This window comes from Sciurus vulgaris (genome assembly GCF_902686455.1).
Source record: "Sciurus vulgaris genome assembly, chromosome: 11".
Lineage (NCBI taxonomy): Eukaryota > Metazoa > Chordata > Mammalia > Rodentia > Sciuridae > Sciurus > Sciurus vulgaris.
This window is the reverse complement of record NC_136472.1, coordinates 21,775,775-21,792,638: the sequence shown is the minus strand read 5'-3', so window position 1 is coordinate 21,792,638 and position 16,864 is coordinate 21,775,775. Positions and strand designations below refer to the sequence as shown.

General features: G+C 36.5%; 1 protein-coding gene across 1 annotated transcript; it reads left to right on the top strand.

Annotated features, from left to right (window-relative positions):
- Positions 1-14,047: 14,047 nt before the first annotated feature.
- On the top strand, positions 14,048-14,980 carry LOC306639053 (olfactory receptor 5W2-like; the record flags this gene model as incomplete). The annotated part of the gene is made up of 1 exon (XM_079102494.1): positions 14,048-14,980. The coding sequence occupies one exon, from the start codon at positions 14,048-14,050 to the stop codon at positions 14,978-14,980; it is 933 nt and encodes a 310-aa protein (XP_078958620.1).
- Positions 14,981-16,864: the final 1,884 nt, after the last annotated feature.

Sequence of the window (16,864 nt, the reverse complement as noted above, 5' to 3'; positions counted from 1 at the left end):
TATTAATGGACTTTTTTCCTTGCCTCCTCTCTCCCCTAGACACTGCAAAGGTTTTTTGGGGTTGGTGTTCTTCTTAATCAGTTTTCAAGCAAAAAACTAAGCTTTGTCTTATCGAATTTTTACTTTGATGATATTAGGGGAGTCCACTTTTGCATCATATATATGAACTCATCAATATGGGCTAGAGTGAATATAATTCAGGGTTCAATCATTCAGAGTTGAGCTGAGGACCCGCAAATGTCCCTTGAACTTCAAATTTTATAATAAGCTAGCATCACTATGAAAGCTCAAAGAAGTGAAGTGGAATATTCCTGTTTCTACTAAGGCTAAAAGGACCTGCAAGGGATTGACGACTTCAGAATAAAAGAAGTGTGAAAGCCTCAGGGAATTGTCACTTGACACCTGTGACCCTTAATCACATTCCTTAGAGAATGCCTGCTAATCTAGGTGCATCTCACAGCAAAGAGTATCATATGGCTCTTCCAGGAGGACTGCAACTGTGGTCAGAATAGTTAGCAGAGCTTCTGGTAATAGCACAAGATTAGAATTTCACAGGCAGAGATCTGCGGGACCTCAACTGCAAAGTGAAGTTGCTTCCAAAATCTTCACAACATTCTAACACTACTTGTGGTGGAAGATTAATGCAATAAGCCAGAAATCTCTGGAAACGCAAGTGGACATTCTTGAGTTCTTTCTGCTGAAGAGACAAAGACCTCAAGCTGATGAGTTAAAGTCAAGTAACAATAAATGTTGGTTGGCAAGGATGTGGGGAAAAAAGTTACAGTCATACACTGCTGATGGTACTGCAAACTGGTGCAACCACTTTGAAAAGCAGTATGGAGATTCCTCAGAAAATTTGGAACAGAACCACCATTGTGCCCAACTATCCCACTTCCAAATGACTTAGAATCAACATACCATAGTGACAAAATCACATCAATGTTATGACAGCTCAATTCACAATAGCAAAGCTATGGAACCAATCTAGGTGCCCTTCAACAGATGAATACATAAAGAAAATGCAGCACGTATACACAATGGAATATTACTAAGACATCAGGAGGAATGAGAGTATTGTATTTGCCAGTAAATGGATGGAATTGGAGACCATCATGCTCAGTGAAATAAGCCAGTCCCCCAAAACGAAGGTCAAACGTTCTCTCTGATATGTGGAGCTAGCACACAATAAGGGGATGGGGGGAGAATAGATATTCATTGGATTAGTCAAAGGGGAATGAAGGGAAGGGAGGGGAAATGGGAGTAGGAAAGACAGTAGAATGAACTGGACATAACTTTCCTGTGTTCATATAGGAATATACGAGTAGAGTAACTCCACATCGTGTGGAACCACAGAATGGGATCCTAATTAGAATAAGCTATACTCCGTATGTGTATAATATGTCAAAATACACTCTCCTTTCATGTAGATCTAAAAAGATTAACAACAAAAAAGGTCAGGATGGCCAAGCAATAGAAATAGGGTAAAATGGAGGGAAACTGCCTCTTCCCAAAGTCGAAAGAAAGGTGCAGTTCTAATAAGTTGTTGATGGGATTGAGTTTTCAGTCTAAATTTTAACACAGGAAAAATTGAGTCCTCTTTAATAAAAGAAATCATCTGGAAAATCTTTGTATTCAAAAGATGGCATATAATAAGAAAATAAATCACTCAATGTGGACATAAACAGACTAGGCAAGACCTATGACCAATAAACAAGAAAAGAAATTCTAAAATAGAATGCATGTTGGCTCAAAATTTGAGTTGGCAAACAAGGATTTTAAAATAACTGTAATAATTTCTTTTCTCCCACATATTTTATTGGTTCATGATAATTGCACTTAATGATAGGATTTGTTGTCACATATTGGTAAATGCACAAAATAAAACAATATATTTTAGCCAATATCACTCCTAGCACTCCCCCTCACCCTTCCCTCCTCCCACCCCGTGGTCCCTTTCCTCTACTGATGTCCCTTTGATTTTAAGGAGATCTGCCCCCACTTTCCTTTTCTTTTTCCTCTCTAGCTTCCACATAGGAGAGGAAACATACAATCCTTGAACTTCTGAGTTTGACTGGGGCTGTTTCTAAGTCGGTGAGCACTTTCTCCAGTACTGCTAAAAATGACACAAAAAAATTAAAAATAGAGAAAACAATAATATCTTTAAAAATGATTTTCATAAAGAGTTGGATAATGACAAAAGTCTTTCACCATGGAATTAAGCTGTAGTAAGACATCAAATGGAGCTGGCAAACAGTGTCCATAGGAATGGACAACTTCCTGAACACATTTAATAGTACTGACTAATAGACACAAGGAATTGGGTGGAAACAGTCTTTAGAAAAAAGACATTGGGATTTGCAACTAATTTAAAGTAAAAGGTTTTCAGAAAAATATAATGTATCCAAATACATAGAATGCCCACCCTGAACCAGCCTTAAGACGTTAGTCTCTAGTACGCTAAGTGAAATAAAACAGTCCCAAAAGTCAAAGGTTCAATTTTTTTTCTCTGGCACGTGGAAGCTAGTCAAAAATAAAGGGGAAAAGAGAAAAAGATAAATGAATAAAGGGGACTATTCCATCAAAATAGGAAGATCTGTGGACTAGATCTGTGGGATTGAGGGGAAGGGAGGCGGGACAGGATAAGAGACGAAAAGCGGAAGGAATCTAAACTAAATGTCTTAGGTACATATATGAATATACTACAATGAATCTCACCATTCTCTATCTCCACAAGACACTAATCAGAAAAAAACATGATAAGTAAATAGCAGAAAGATTAGTAGAGTAGAGGGAGGAGAACAGGGGAAGAGGAAGCACTAGGAACTGAATTGGAGCAAATTATATTCCATCTTTGTATAATTAAGTGAAAATGAATCTGAATGTTACATACAACTAAAATAACCAATAAAAATAAATTTTAAAAAGCATTTTTTTTAAAAGAAATAAGTCTGTCCAGAAAATGTTCTTTCTTTCACATTTTTTGTGCTTGGCAAGGAGTGATTGGCAAAGTGGTTTCCCCTGGCACTGCACCTACAGTGTTCTTACCTGTACCACACACTAGATGGTGCCAGCGACAAGTAGGTCATCACCTAATTAGTAAACCAGCCTCAATCTTTCAGTTTTCTTCCAGGGCTTTGGTATATTCAAAGTCTCACATCCGGGTGAACGGTGTTTTGTTTCTCACTGTTCCTGTGTGTGTGCACATTTTTTTTATGTTTATTTTCTTTTGAAAAAAACTTCTGTCTTTGGTAGTTTGATATCACTTCTCTTTCCCATGATACTCTGATCCTCAGATTCCAGTAAGCAATTATCAAATTATCAGGTAAAGTGTCCTGATTCTATACTTCCCCAATCTTGTCATCAATACTCCTATTGGTTAAGATAATTTACAGGTATATCAGCTAACACATAACTGAATTGAAGCCAAACTCATTTTCAGGTGACTGGTGGAGCCAGACTCTACTGGCTGGGGAGATATCCATGAACGCTAGTATAGGACTTTATGTCACAGTCCAGTGCCAAGCCTGCCAAGGTGAGCCCCAGGACCTGGTAGAAACTTGAGACTTCAAACAGCCAGAGATCACAGAGGGGGCCTATAGACTAGACCCAGCATCAGGGAGAGACCTGGGCGCCGGTGGGACTAACTGAAGTATTTTCAGCCTTGCAATGGACGAAAGTCACAGCCTGCCCACCTCTCTAAGATGGAGCAAATTTCTTCTACTGTGAGACTCAGACGTGACCCAGCTTAGCGTCAGTTTTGGTGGCCAAGAGACTGCTTCCACGAACCATCCTCCAAATCCAGGCAATATAGACTTCACCAGGTCAGTGTTTGAAATGGGCTTCCAGTACCAGGGAGACCCATACCCCAGTGAGATGAAATCTCTTGGCTTACATCATCACTAGCTGTTGCTTAAACCTTAGTAAATCTTTGAAACTGTGCATGTTCTTGTGGCCATGAGACTCAGATATGATTCAGATTAATCTCAGCTTAGGGAGCCAAGGGACTGTTCTCACAAGACTCATTCCAAATTCAGGCAGCATAGCCTAGTACATGACCCTATTCACTGGGGGGTAAGTCATGGTAGTAAACACAAGACTGCCCTCAAACTTAGTGTTGGAATGCAGAAATAAAACCCTGGGCAGAACCTAAGGAGCCCCATCCCCAAGCCTGCTTGTGGACAGAGGCTCTAAAATAGCTTGAGTTCCAGGAGCAGACAGGTAGCCCTAGTATTTCAGGCTTCGATTAAGCTAATATAATATATGGCTGTTTAAACTGTCTTGAGTCACAAGTCTACATAAGCATTTGGCAACCCATTGAACTGTGGACCTTGGTCTTGTTCCAATATTGTGTTTCTTATGGGACCTATGGGTGCATTGTGTGATCCAGCTTGGAAAGATTGGTGGTCTCAGGTGCAACATGGGAACCTTCCATAGTGATTCTTCATAGAGTCAGGCAAATTCCAGCAGGGCCTGACTTCTGGCTAGTAACTATGGACAAGGCATCTCAGCCTAATCCAGCCTCAATGAGAGCTTTGGAGTAAGGCTTTGTAAGTACTTTTCTGGTATTTTCTGAACAATACACCAACAGTGTATATGGATTACTAGGCTTAGCTTGACTTCTAGTACTGAAACGATGACCACAGACACCAAAGGTACACCAACAATTGATCCCAGATGCTTTAGTCAACTTTTTTGCTGCTGTGACTAAAAGATCTGGCCAGAACAATTTTAGGAAGAAAAGGTTTTCACTGATTAGGCTAAGGCTATAGTCCAATCATTTCTCCTCCAAACTTTCTTGCATTGTCTCACACATGAGCTTTTGGGGGACACTTCACATGCAAACCAAGCATGGAGGTGGGAATTATTCACAGTTCAAATAATAGAAGTGGCTAAGTTTGTGTGTGTGTGTGTGTGTGTGTGTCTGTGTATGTGTGTGTGTAATACTTTAATCCTACTAATTTAATTTGCCCTTTTCATCCTGATATAGATCAACTCAATGATCAATGTCAAGAGTTAAAACTCAACCTTTACTAATGACATGGATGCACTCACAGGAGAAAATAAAGAACCATAATATAATTAATCATATTACTTTTGCATAATGGCAAAGTCTGAAGGAAATAGCTTTATACTATATATATACTATCTGCCGGTGTTTGTCTACCAAAGAACTGCTTCTCTTAAGAAAGTTTCTGATTTCCAAATTTAAAAATTTAGGGTAAAAATGACCCATACCTTTTGGGGAAAAAATGAGAGCTTTATAAAGTAAATCATTTAATGCCAGCTTATTTTGATTGATAAATTTTGAAATTTATTGCTCAAAAAGGATATTTTCTACTGAAAACCAAAAGACTTTCACTGACCTTATTAGTGTCCAAAAAATAATTTTTAATTATTTTGTTATAATCTGGGTTCACAAGCAACCCTTAGTTCATTTTATCATTGTATAGAAACATATATAAATTTAAGGACTTTATTTTGTTTCTTTGTGTTAAGAGATAACTGAAGTATCATATTACAAACAAAAATATGTAAATTTCAACTCAATTGAAACATTTTCCATAGTTACCTAAACGTCAAGGGGACCCACAAATATCCATCCCCTGGATTCCGATTATTGTAGTAAAATCACACTTGTGGTAAAATCATAATATATTTCCTGAAAAATAGAAGTCAATAATATTTATTTTTTACCAAATACTAAACAGCACATTGATTATGAAAAATATAACAATTTTAATTTTTTATTAGAGATATGCTCAGTATATGTAGAAGTAACACAATACTTTTTTAACCAATGATGATTTTGAGGAAAATCATAATTGTATGATTTTGTGTCCTTGCAAATGTTTTTACAAAACACAAAATTACAAAATTGTTTGTTATTATATCTTGCAGACTAGTCTTACTGTAGTTGGTGTTTATTCCATATTTGAAAACATACTGAGATTTCATGAAGTAAGGAAGGTAAGGTCCCAAGAAATTAAAAATCATTTAGAAAGTTCTATCCCTCTTCGATGACATCTAGTTCTCAAATTTTCTCAACTGCTATTTCAGAATTTTTTCTACTTTTTTCAAATAGATAAGATACATTTTAAAGAGTAATGCATGACTAGATATTTTTTTCTTAGGATTAAAAAGAAAATTACGGAATTGTTGTTATTCTTCATTACAGACAATCCATGGATATACAGATTAATTAGACACATATATAACATTATTGGGATTTTTTTAAGTTTACACAAGAACAAAGGAAAATGGATGGGGGAAATTCCTCCATGACTGAATTCATTTACACTGGCATTAAGATTATCCATATTTGCCATGTTTCTGCTTGCTTGTCTCATTAATCTTTTGGGAAATCTTGGAATAATCATGCTAATATGCTAATTAAAGTGACTTCCCAGCTTCACACACCAGTGTACTTATCCTCAGTCACCTTTCTTCCTGTGACCTCTGCTATTCTGCAGCAATTGGGACCAAGATGCTGGTCGACATATTTTGTGAGAACAAATGAATTCCACTTTTGATTGTGCTCTGCAGTACTTTATCTCATGGGTCCTTGCTGATTCTGAGTGCCCAGTGTTGGTGGTGATGGCCTTTGAAAGGTACATGGTTTGTCCCCTGCTGTTGACTGGAGTTTACCTGGTAGAATTGGCAGAAGCTTTAATGCATAAAACATTGACACTCTAATGATGTTAATAATTTCTTCTGTGATATTTCTTCTCTATTATACCATGTTGCTCAGATACACATTAGTGAGTTAATGACATTCACCCTTTTTGTATTCATTGAACTGAGTACCACATCTGGAGTCCTTGTCTCTTATTACTATACGATGTCTTCAGTCTTAAAGATCTACTCTACTGAGGGAGATCCAAAGCATTCTCCACCTGCACCTCCCACTTAACTGCTGCTGTAGTTTTCTGGGGCAATATGTTTTCCATGTATCTCCAGCTGAATTCTTCCTACACTCTAAATAAAGACAAACTATTCTCATTATTTTGCATTCTTGTGATTCTCCTGCTGAACCCTCTGATTTATAGTTTATGGAACAAGGATATGAAAGAAGCCCTGCAAAGATTAAAAAATAAAAAGTGCATTTAAATATTTTCCTGATGTGTACATATGTACCTATTAATAGTTGTATGTTTTTCTGCAAAATTATATTGCAGAATATAATAAACAATGTTGTGTCATATTGTTTAATATACTAAAATAAGTGTTTCTGCAAAAGTCTAATCACAAGAAAACTTTTCAGATATCCAAACATGTTATGCTTCATTACTTGTCATGAATCAATATACAGTCATCTTTGTGGAAATTTTTCTGATACTTTCAATAATTTCAAAGTTTTATTTCTTGATTCTTCCACTCAATTAAATCACTATATGGTTTATTCCGTGTATATGAACTGCCTTTTTTTTTTTTTTTTTTTTGGCACTGGGGATTTAACTCAGGGGCACTTGAACATTGAGCCACATCCCCAGACCTATATTTTGGATTTTATTTAGAGACAGGGTCTCACTGAGTTGCTTATTAGCACCACACTGTTGCTGAAGCTGGCTTTGAACTTGTGATTCTCCTGCCTCAGCCTCCCGAGTCACTGGGATTACAGGGGTGCACCACAGTGCCTGGCTACTAACTTCCTTTTAATGCATTTAGATTCTTTGTATTTCATGGCAAATCTACTACCTTATTTACCAATGAATCTTATATATTAGTGAAAGTAACACACTTTCATTAACTAAACTCTCAGCTCACATAAGTCTCAAGGCAATCCCAAAATAAAGAAATCAACTTGGATAAAATTAAGAACAGAACGTTTAAATCCAGTGTGAACATGGAAAGCTTCCTTGGATGCAATTAGTCTTAGATCAAAACAGATATTTGTTGGGGAGAGAGAAGGGTCGGTGCCTAGGATTTAATAGGTAGGAAAGATGAGGTGAACAGGTTCATGATGTTAGAAATAAAGGAGTCCAAACATGTTAAGTTATAGAAAGCAATTCAAAAGGCCCGGGTACATCTTTGAATGCCCCAAAGTGTCTGCCAAATACCCCTCCATCACTGTCTCTAGGCAGCTTTCCTTTCCTTTGTCCCCAGTCCCATCTCTGGTCAATAACATTTTCCAATATGATTCACAATTACCTCTTTAAAACATTACAGCCCACCTTCTTAAATCAATATCTCTAATAGCATATCATAAGCATATTTTTTGCTCCATGACTGAGAATTCAATCCCTGTTAGCCAACACGCTTGCATCATGTCTGGGAAACAAAATGGGGAAACTAACTAATAAGAATAAAATGGGGAGTATGAAAAATGATGGAATGAGACAGACATCAATATCCTATATACATGTATAAGTACACAAATGGTATGAATCTACATCGTGCACAACCATAGAAACGAAATAAAGTACCCAATTTGCATACAATGAATCAAAATGTAGTCTGTAAAATTTAAAAAATAATTAAACTAATAAAAAAAAGAATAAAATGCCAGATGCCATAACACCTAACTGTTCAATCAATAATTGAAGCAAAATTAACTACACATACCCCACAGCTTTTAAGAAGGCACACAAAATGATCATGGATACAAATATAATGGACCTAGAAAGAAGTGGTTATTAATTGAGAAGTAAACTGCATACACGTGAGTATGCCCCCGAAATTTACTTTTTCATCATTATCTGCTCCAGTATTCTGATGAGGAAGGTGCTGCATGAGTTTCTTGACAAAACTAAAAAAAAAAAAAAAAAATTTTTTTTAGTCTCACACAAAAACTTCCCTGTCCTGCAGAGGCTCAGATCCTAGAAGGAAGGTTAGGATTCCTGAAGGTGGAAGATGTTAGGCACAGTTGGGACAGTGGACATACTTTATTTGGAGGCAGCCCCAACCCCAGCCCTCTGAGTTCTTCCATAGCCCTTTTTTTATATGCAGAGCAAACAAAGAAGGCCCAGAGCCAACAGGTTACCTAATGAGTACATGCTCACAAGCTGCTGCTCATGACCTTGAGTACACATGCTGAGTCAAGGTGTTCATGACCTTGAATATATACTAAAACATGTTTGGCCAGAAGTCCAGTTAGCCGGTTTAACTATACCCTCTTGGGCCTGTCCTTCAACCCTCAACCTGCCTTACAACTGTAGAACCTACAAGCCACCAGGACTCTCAGGGTTTCCAGCTGACAGTATGAAATGTCCATTTGTGAAATTTTAGTATAGAAATAAACTCAAGGAGCATTTGTTTTCAAGGTGGCATGTGGGATACTGTGACAACTTAGGGAATGGCATCATGGTAGAAAATAACTGTGAGGAATCTTGTTTCAAATAAGAAGCTATTTAGAGCTCCACCTTTACCACATTTTTCTCAGTTAACACCTACTCTTTTGTAATTGTGAGCCATGAGCACAGCTATGGCTTGCTTTCCCTATATTTTGAGATTCTAAACACTGGATTTAGGTTGTGAGTTCTTTAGGAAGTGGTGAATTCACAGGGCAAGATTCTTAAAAGTTAAATAATTGCCTTTATCATGCAGGGATTGAGACCTCCCTCACCCCTTCCACTACGGAAGGACATTGAAAATCATGCAGTTTATGAACCAGAAGGTAAGCTTTCCTTAGACACTAAATCTGTCTGTGCCTTGATTGTGCACTGCCCACCTCAACTTTGAGATAACATTTTTTTTGTGTATAAGTCAGTCAGTCAATGGTATTATAACTCAAAAAGATAATACAAACAAACATAACAGAAAACATTGTTTGAAGTATATCAAAGAATATATATAAATGGGGTGCACATTTTCTTTCAATTGATTCATCTCCTATTTCAACTTAATTACAGATTCTAAAGACTAATTTGAGCTTTAAACTGGCAACATTTAATTATGTTTAATGAGTGTGAACTCATTAGAGAGAAAGAAAATTAGAATTCTATATAAAATGTCCAAAAATTCAGTGAACTCACTTTGTCACTGAATTTATGCATTTAAAAAGTCATGGTTTGGAATTATTTTAGGGTATGTATAACTCAGAAGATTGAGTGAATGGATCATGAATCTTCCATTTTAGGATTCTACAGAACTATGGAAAACAACATCAAAGTCATTCTTCTTTCCTGGAGTTTCTGGTTTGATTTTCATTATTTCCTTCCTCTCGTCTCGTAGTGTTTCTAAGTTTAATTCCTCTTTCATGTCAACCAATGTCTAAAGCAAATATTCATTAGACTTAATGGCCTTCAAGGGCAGATATGTAAAGGAAAACAAATTTAGGTTCTACCTAAACAGAACCTGACCTAAAGAGATATGCTATTCTTGGAGAGAAGGAATCACCTGATGGGAAAATTAGTTTGGATGAAAAATAATTCCCATTTCTTAAATACTCACAAGAGCATAGATTGTTGTAGCATAGCTCTTTGGCAACACAAATGCACCAGCTCAATTTAATGGGTGGGAGTTAGCTTGGGCATACCTTAGCAATGCTTTCTACAGCGGTAAGTTTATTATGTTTGTGTCAGCACCATCACCCACAAAATAACAATAAAATCTGAAAAGAATTTGAAAAGTATCAGAAAGAAAACTTTGTGGGGCACTGTGGTGCACACCTATAATCCCAGCAGCTTGGGAGGCAGAGACAGGAGGATGGCAAGTTCAAAGCCAACCTCAGCAGTGAGTCCCTAAGAAACTCAGCAGGACCCTGTTTCTAAAAAAAAAATATAAAAAGGTAAAAAAAGGGATGGTGGCGAGAGTCCCTGGGTTAATCCCCAGTACCACCACCAACCCTGTGAAAAGGAACCCTTTCTTCTAGTCAAGAACATTTAAATGGTTTTAATGCTTTTAACTCAAGGTATTATCCATCTTTAAAGACATTTTGATAAAAAAAGACTAGATTCCTCTCCAATCCCAGATGAGGTTTCAGATGATACAGGGATTTCCTGAATTTGTGTGTGTGTGTGTGGGGGGGTATATGTACATATATATATAAATGTATATTTATATATTTGTACATTTATATGCTATTATTGCACATGCAAATTTTTCATTCATTTGCTTTATATTGAAAATAAATAAGTTCATTAGCACATGGAAATATGTGCATCCTGCAGTGATTCATGCATTATAAAATATGCTTCTGAATGTGACCAACACAGAGAGGTCACTCTGATATTGCTATGGTACATGACTCAGGAGAATTATGAGTATTATTTTATTTTTAAGTGCTCTCTGGAATTGTGTAATATGGCAGATCACTTCAAACCAACATTAAAAAATAAGCATCCAGATAAAACAGACGAACAGATTACATATTAAAACGGCAGTCCTTTCTATTGCTCCCTTTGTACTCAAAATCTTGCAGAATCTTGCACTGAGTATGTACCTCTTCAAACTTCTAGACATCTAAGATTCACTTTGATCATTATTTCTGTGAATTTAACATAAACACCTAAATGACTTGTGATAGTAATGAAGGGAATTATTTATTTTTTAAAAGAGGGAAATTTTTTTTCATTACATTCTAGTTAGAAATCTATTGAGAGAAATTGCTTTGATCTTAAACAGATATGAAGCAGATGGAATCCCAGAAGTTTCTTGATACTTTCTGGATCTCCCATTTTCTTTCTCCATAATGAGGGAAACAAACTGTAATATTTCAAATATATGATAATATATACAAAGACAACTTAAATAATATATGAAAACATGTTACCTTTTTAGAATCTTCATAATGGTCTATGTTTACATTACTAAGTTTTGCTCTCACAAGTTCATCACTAAATGGAGAGGTGCTAAAGAAGCACATTTACAGAAGGAAGAATGTAGACATTCTTTAGTCAAAAGAATGTGAATGAGGATTCAGCTCTTCGTCCCAGTGCAAAAACCCAATGAAGGCAAAAGTGAAGATGGTAAACCAAGATTGAGAGAAGATAGAATATTATTCTGGTAACTACAGAGATTTTAAGGACACACAAAATTCACACTTCCAGTAACTCCCATTCATCAAAGAGCTACTTCAAATGATATTGTGTATAAATTATTTTTGAAATGAATGGAACATGGATTTTTTTTTCTGTTTCAAAATACCATTTTGATAATGGGTATTGAACCCAGGGGTTCTTTTCCACTGAGCAACATCCAAAGCCCTTTTTTATTTTTCTATTTTATTTTTAAGACATGGTCTTAACCAGGTTGCTAAGAGTCATGCTAAGTAGCTCAGGCTAGCCTGGGAGTTGTGATCCTCCTGCCTCAGCCTCCCCTGTCAACGAGACTACAGATCATTATGTCACCATGTCAGCTTTGTTTGATTTTTTTGTCAAACACGTTTTTAAAAAAGAAGCATCAATTGTACACATGAACTGTGTTAGTAGAAACAGACCTCAAAGTTTGTTTATTTCTACTCATCATCGCATATCCATCAGTCTAATAGTCTTAACAGAATATGTTTAAGAATGTATCTTTCCTGATTCATTACTCACAGAAACCTGTGTGCTAGTGATTCTGGGAATATAAAGACACATGAGTGAAAAATTCACACAAAGCATACTAGGTATAGTGGAGAACTCACAGCCATAAAATAATTGACACAAGGGTGGGTGGCATGGATCTGTGGGGGAAGCACAGTGATTAATGACAAAGCAGTGTGTGAGATTAGCACGTTTCCAAATGGTGTGGGAAGGAGACGACCTGGGGGTGGAGTCTGTATTCCAGCATGTTAAGCAAACTATAAATTTCAGTTTATTAGATGTCAGATTTCACCAGAAGAAGGTGACTCACGATTGCTGTGAAGCATGTTGTTTGCTAAATTTGTTGCAGTATTCTCAGGGGAAAATACTGAGCCAGGAAACTAATTAATCATGTTTAAATAACACAAAAGACTGAGGCAGAGGTCTAGAAGATATAAGTCCAACAGACATTGGGAGGAAATAAACGTAATCCTATTGCTCAGGTGCCAGAGAGAAGGACAGAAAGACATGCTCAATTCAGGTAGGTTTCTGAATGGTTGTTTGAAGGACAGAGAAAAAGTAAATTCTGACCTTCAGACAAAACAGAGATCAAGTATTGTAAAATGTATAGGTGAATGATTGCTTGCTCTGTGAATCACACCGTGCGGTCTTGTGGTCAATGATTTTTTTTTTGTTAATCTGAGTTAACTGGATTCACTGTATTTCTCATTTGTAGAAGAATTGTAAAGGATTTATCTATTTGTATTTTAATCAAGATTCACAAGTAAACCTTCTATTTTTTAAAATCCCTCTTCAAGTGATGTAGTACATGTAAATTAAAGATTTGTTTTCATTGTATTAAAATAATAATAGAAGTGACCTATTACAATCCAATTCATGTAAATTGGAGTCCATATGTATCACATACCATAATATTTAAAGGAGTAAAGATGACCACTCTCCAGTTTTCATACATCAACAAGTAGATACACACAGACACACCATCACCTAACACACCATAACCAGACATCGATCATACCTGACCAAAAGAAACTGAAGCTTAGACAACTGCAAAACATTGACTGTCCATCATCACACTTTCATTTCAATGAAAACATCAATTTAAAAATCAGGAACAAGCAAGTGATTGGTTGTAGTCCATCCTTACCAGTTCCTTTTATAATTCCTCTTTGACTTTTCAAGGACTATTTCCTTTGGAATCAGAAGGAACATACACAGAAGAAATAAAAGCCTGGTCAACCAGTGATGGTGAGTGACAGACTACAGGTTAGGGATATAAAATGTTCACTCTTCTAGCATCTGGCTGGAGGCTTCCGTCGTCTGGGAATGGGTGATAGAGGAACAGACAAGTTGCACATCCAGGTTCTATATAAAGTTAGAATCAAAGCTCATAAAGTTCCTACAATATATTTTTTAATATCATAATGTATTTTTAAAATTAACCTATGTCTTGGATATAAACAATTTACAGAATGAAATTATGTTCTTCTTTACAGATAAGCTTTTATTTTTACTGTTCAGAAAAGAATCAAACCCTAACTTTTCACAGCTTTGATGATTTTCTTAACTATTTACTAAGAAGAATGGACAAGGGAAACTGCTCCTCTTTAACTGAATTCCTTCTCTCAGGAATCACCGATAACCCTGAAATGAAAGTTTTTCTATTCTCTGTGTTTCTGGTTGTTTACCTCATTAATCTCCTCACAAATCTTGGAATGATCATTTTAATCAGAGCAGACTCCCAGCTTCACACTCCAATGTACTTCTTCCTCAGCCACCTCTCCTTCTCTGACCTCTGCTGCTCCACTGCAGTTGGGCCCAAGATGCTGGTGGACCTCTTATCCAAAAACAAATCAATCCCTTTCCTTGGTTGTGCTCTGCAATTCCTTGTTGTCTGTATCTTCATAGATGCTGAGTGCATGCTGTTGGCAGTGATGGCCTTTGATAGGTACAAGGCCATCAGTGACCCCTTGTGCTATGCCGTGCACATGTCCAGCAGGGTGTGCTCCCAGCTGCTGGTTGGGGTTTACCTGGTGGGAACAGCAGATGCTTTGATACATACAATACTGGCATTCTGCTTATGTTTCTATGGGTCTAACAAGATTAATCATTTCTTCTGTGATTTACCTCCACTTTTACTCCTTTCTTGTTCTGACACACAAGTCAATGAGTTGGTATTATTTGCCCTTTTTGGATTCATTGAAGTGAGTACCATCTCCGGAGTCCTGGTCTCTTATTGCTATATCATCTCATCCGTCTTAAAGATCCGCTCTGCTGAGGGGAGGCTCAAAGCTTTCTCCACCTGTGCCTCCCACCTAACTGCAGTGACAATATTCCAAGGCACCATGCTTTTCATGTATTTCCGGCCTAGTTCTTCCTACTCTTTGGATCAAGATAAAATGAGCTCACTGTTTTACATCCTTGTGATTCCCATGCTGAACCCCCTGATTTATAGCCTCCGGAACAAAGATGTTAAAGGAGCCCTGGAGAAACTGAAAAATAAAAGTTGGTTTTAAATAATGTCCTTTTATATACTATGCATCCATGTACAATTTTTGTAAAATTATATTTGCACGATGCACAAGAAACAAAAGTTGTGTCCCAAAGTTTAATCTGACCATACAATTATTTGTTGTAGAGTCTAATCATAAGAAAACAGTTGCAGTCTTCCAAATGAGTCATGCTTTATTATTTTTCTTGAATAAATATACAGTATTCATTCTTCTGCAAAATTTTCCTGGTCCTTTCAATAGTGTAAAAATTGTATCTGTTTATTCTTTGATTCAATATTAATTATACTGAGATTTAATGAGTGTTTACTAATTGTCTTTTTGTAAATTTAAGTGCCTGGCATTCCATCCTAACTCCAGTAGTCCTTGTGGTAAATTTTATATTTACTGGAAATAGAATATCCAGATTAAATAATTGATGTTAAAACTAAAATCAATCCTGAAACAGACACAAAAAAAGGATTTGGACTATAATTCAGAGAAAAATGTCTAAATTATATGTGCAGGGGAAAATCTTTCTGGGATGGAGCTATTCAGTTAAAATCTAAACGCATGCTTGAGAGAGGTAAGGACTGTATCAGGGCATTTACAATTAAAAAATCTCAGAGGAGAATGTGTCTATTGCAGCTGGAAAGTAAAGAAACCCAACCAGATTAGTTTACAGCGAGCAGCTGAAGAGCCCTGGTGATGTGTCTCAGGGCACTGGAATTATAATTATCGCTTCCTCCAGAATGATTGCCCCTGCTCTTTCCGCCTTCTCAGCCCTGGTTCAATGCTCCAGTGTGGAGTTATGAGCTCTGAGATTAAGGACTGTGCTTTTATCTCTTCATCCTGCCCCAGCCTACCACCTGAGCAAAGGAAGGAAGGAAAGAAGGAAGAAAGGAAAAGGAAAGGAGAAAGAAAGAGAGAAGGAGGGAGACAGGGAGGTAGGAAGAGAGAAAAAGATCTTATTTTGGTGAGGAGTGCCATCTAGCTAGCACATTACTATTCATGTGACTATTGCAAACTATTTAAATTTATATGGTTTGAGAAATGTTTCAAGGAATGATTTTATTCCTGCTTATTCAGTTAAATATATTCTTCAATCTAATGGAAATATCATTGGATATTTTCATGTTAGAGCTGTGTTAACTTCACTGGATTCATCTGTCATTTGTGTAAGGAAAGTAAATGTGTCACTTATTTATTTGCTTTCATCAAAATTCATTAGTAACCTATTCCTTTTAAAATCAGTCTGCAAGTGATGTGGTTAACTTAAAATCCACCCTAGCTTAATTAAAAGGTAATAGAGGTAACACATTACCAATATATGTAAATTCAAGCCCAAGTGGATCACATGCCATGTTACTGAGGTCTAGAAGAAATATTAGATGAGTGCTCACATTCCAGTTTTCATATATGAGCAGGAGGACACAGACACCCCACCACGTACACACATAAATGCATGCTGAAAACAAGAAACTGAAGCCTGACTCTAAACTATTTACAATTTTTTTTCTATTTTCATTTGAGAAAAACTCAATTAAAAGCAAAATATAAGACAAAGCATGTGTTGTGCTCAGTTGCTCCTACTTCTCATCATTAGTCTTCTGTTTTTCAAGGGGTTTTTCCTTTGGAACCAGGTCAGTTGTACCAAGTACTTATAAAATCTTAACAAATCAGTGCTGATGTGTAATAGACTAGTTCTATAAAATGGGAAAGGTGTTTTTTTTTTAATAGAAAACACTAAAAGCACCAAAAATTATCATATTGATTTTAATAACTTTATGCAATATCATTATTAGGAATAAAATCAATACCATTTTTTGAACACATAATAAATGTCAAACTCTTTGTCACAGTATTGGATAGTCTTTTATCTTATGGTTTCTGTCTCTACATTTGGTATTT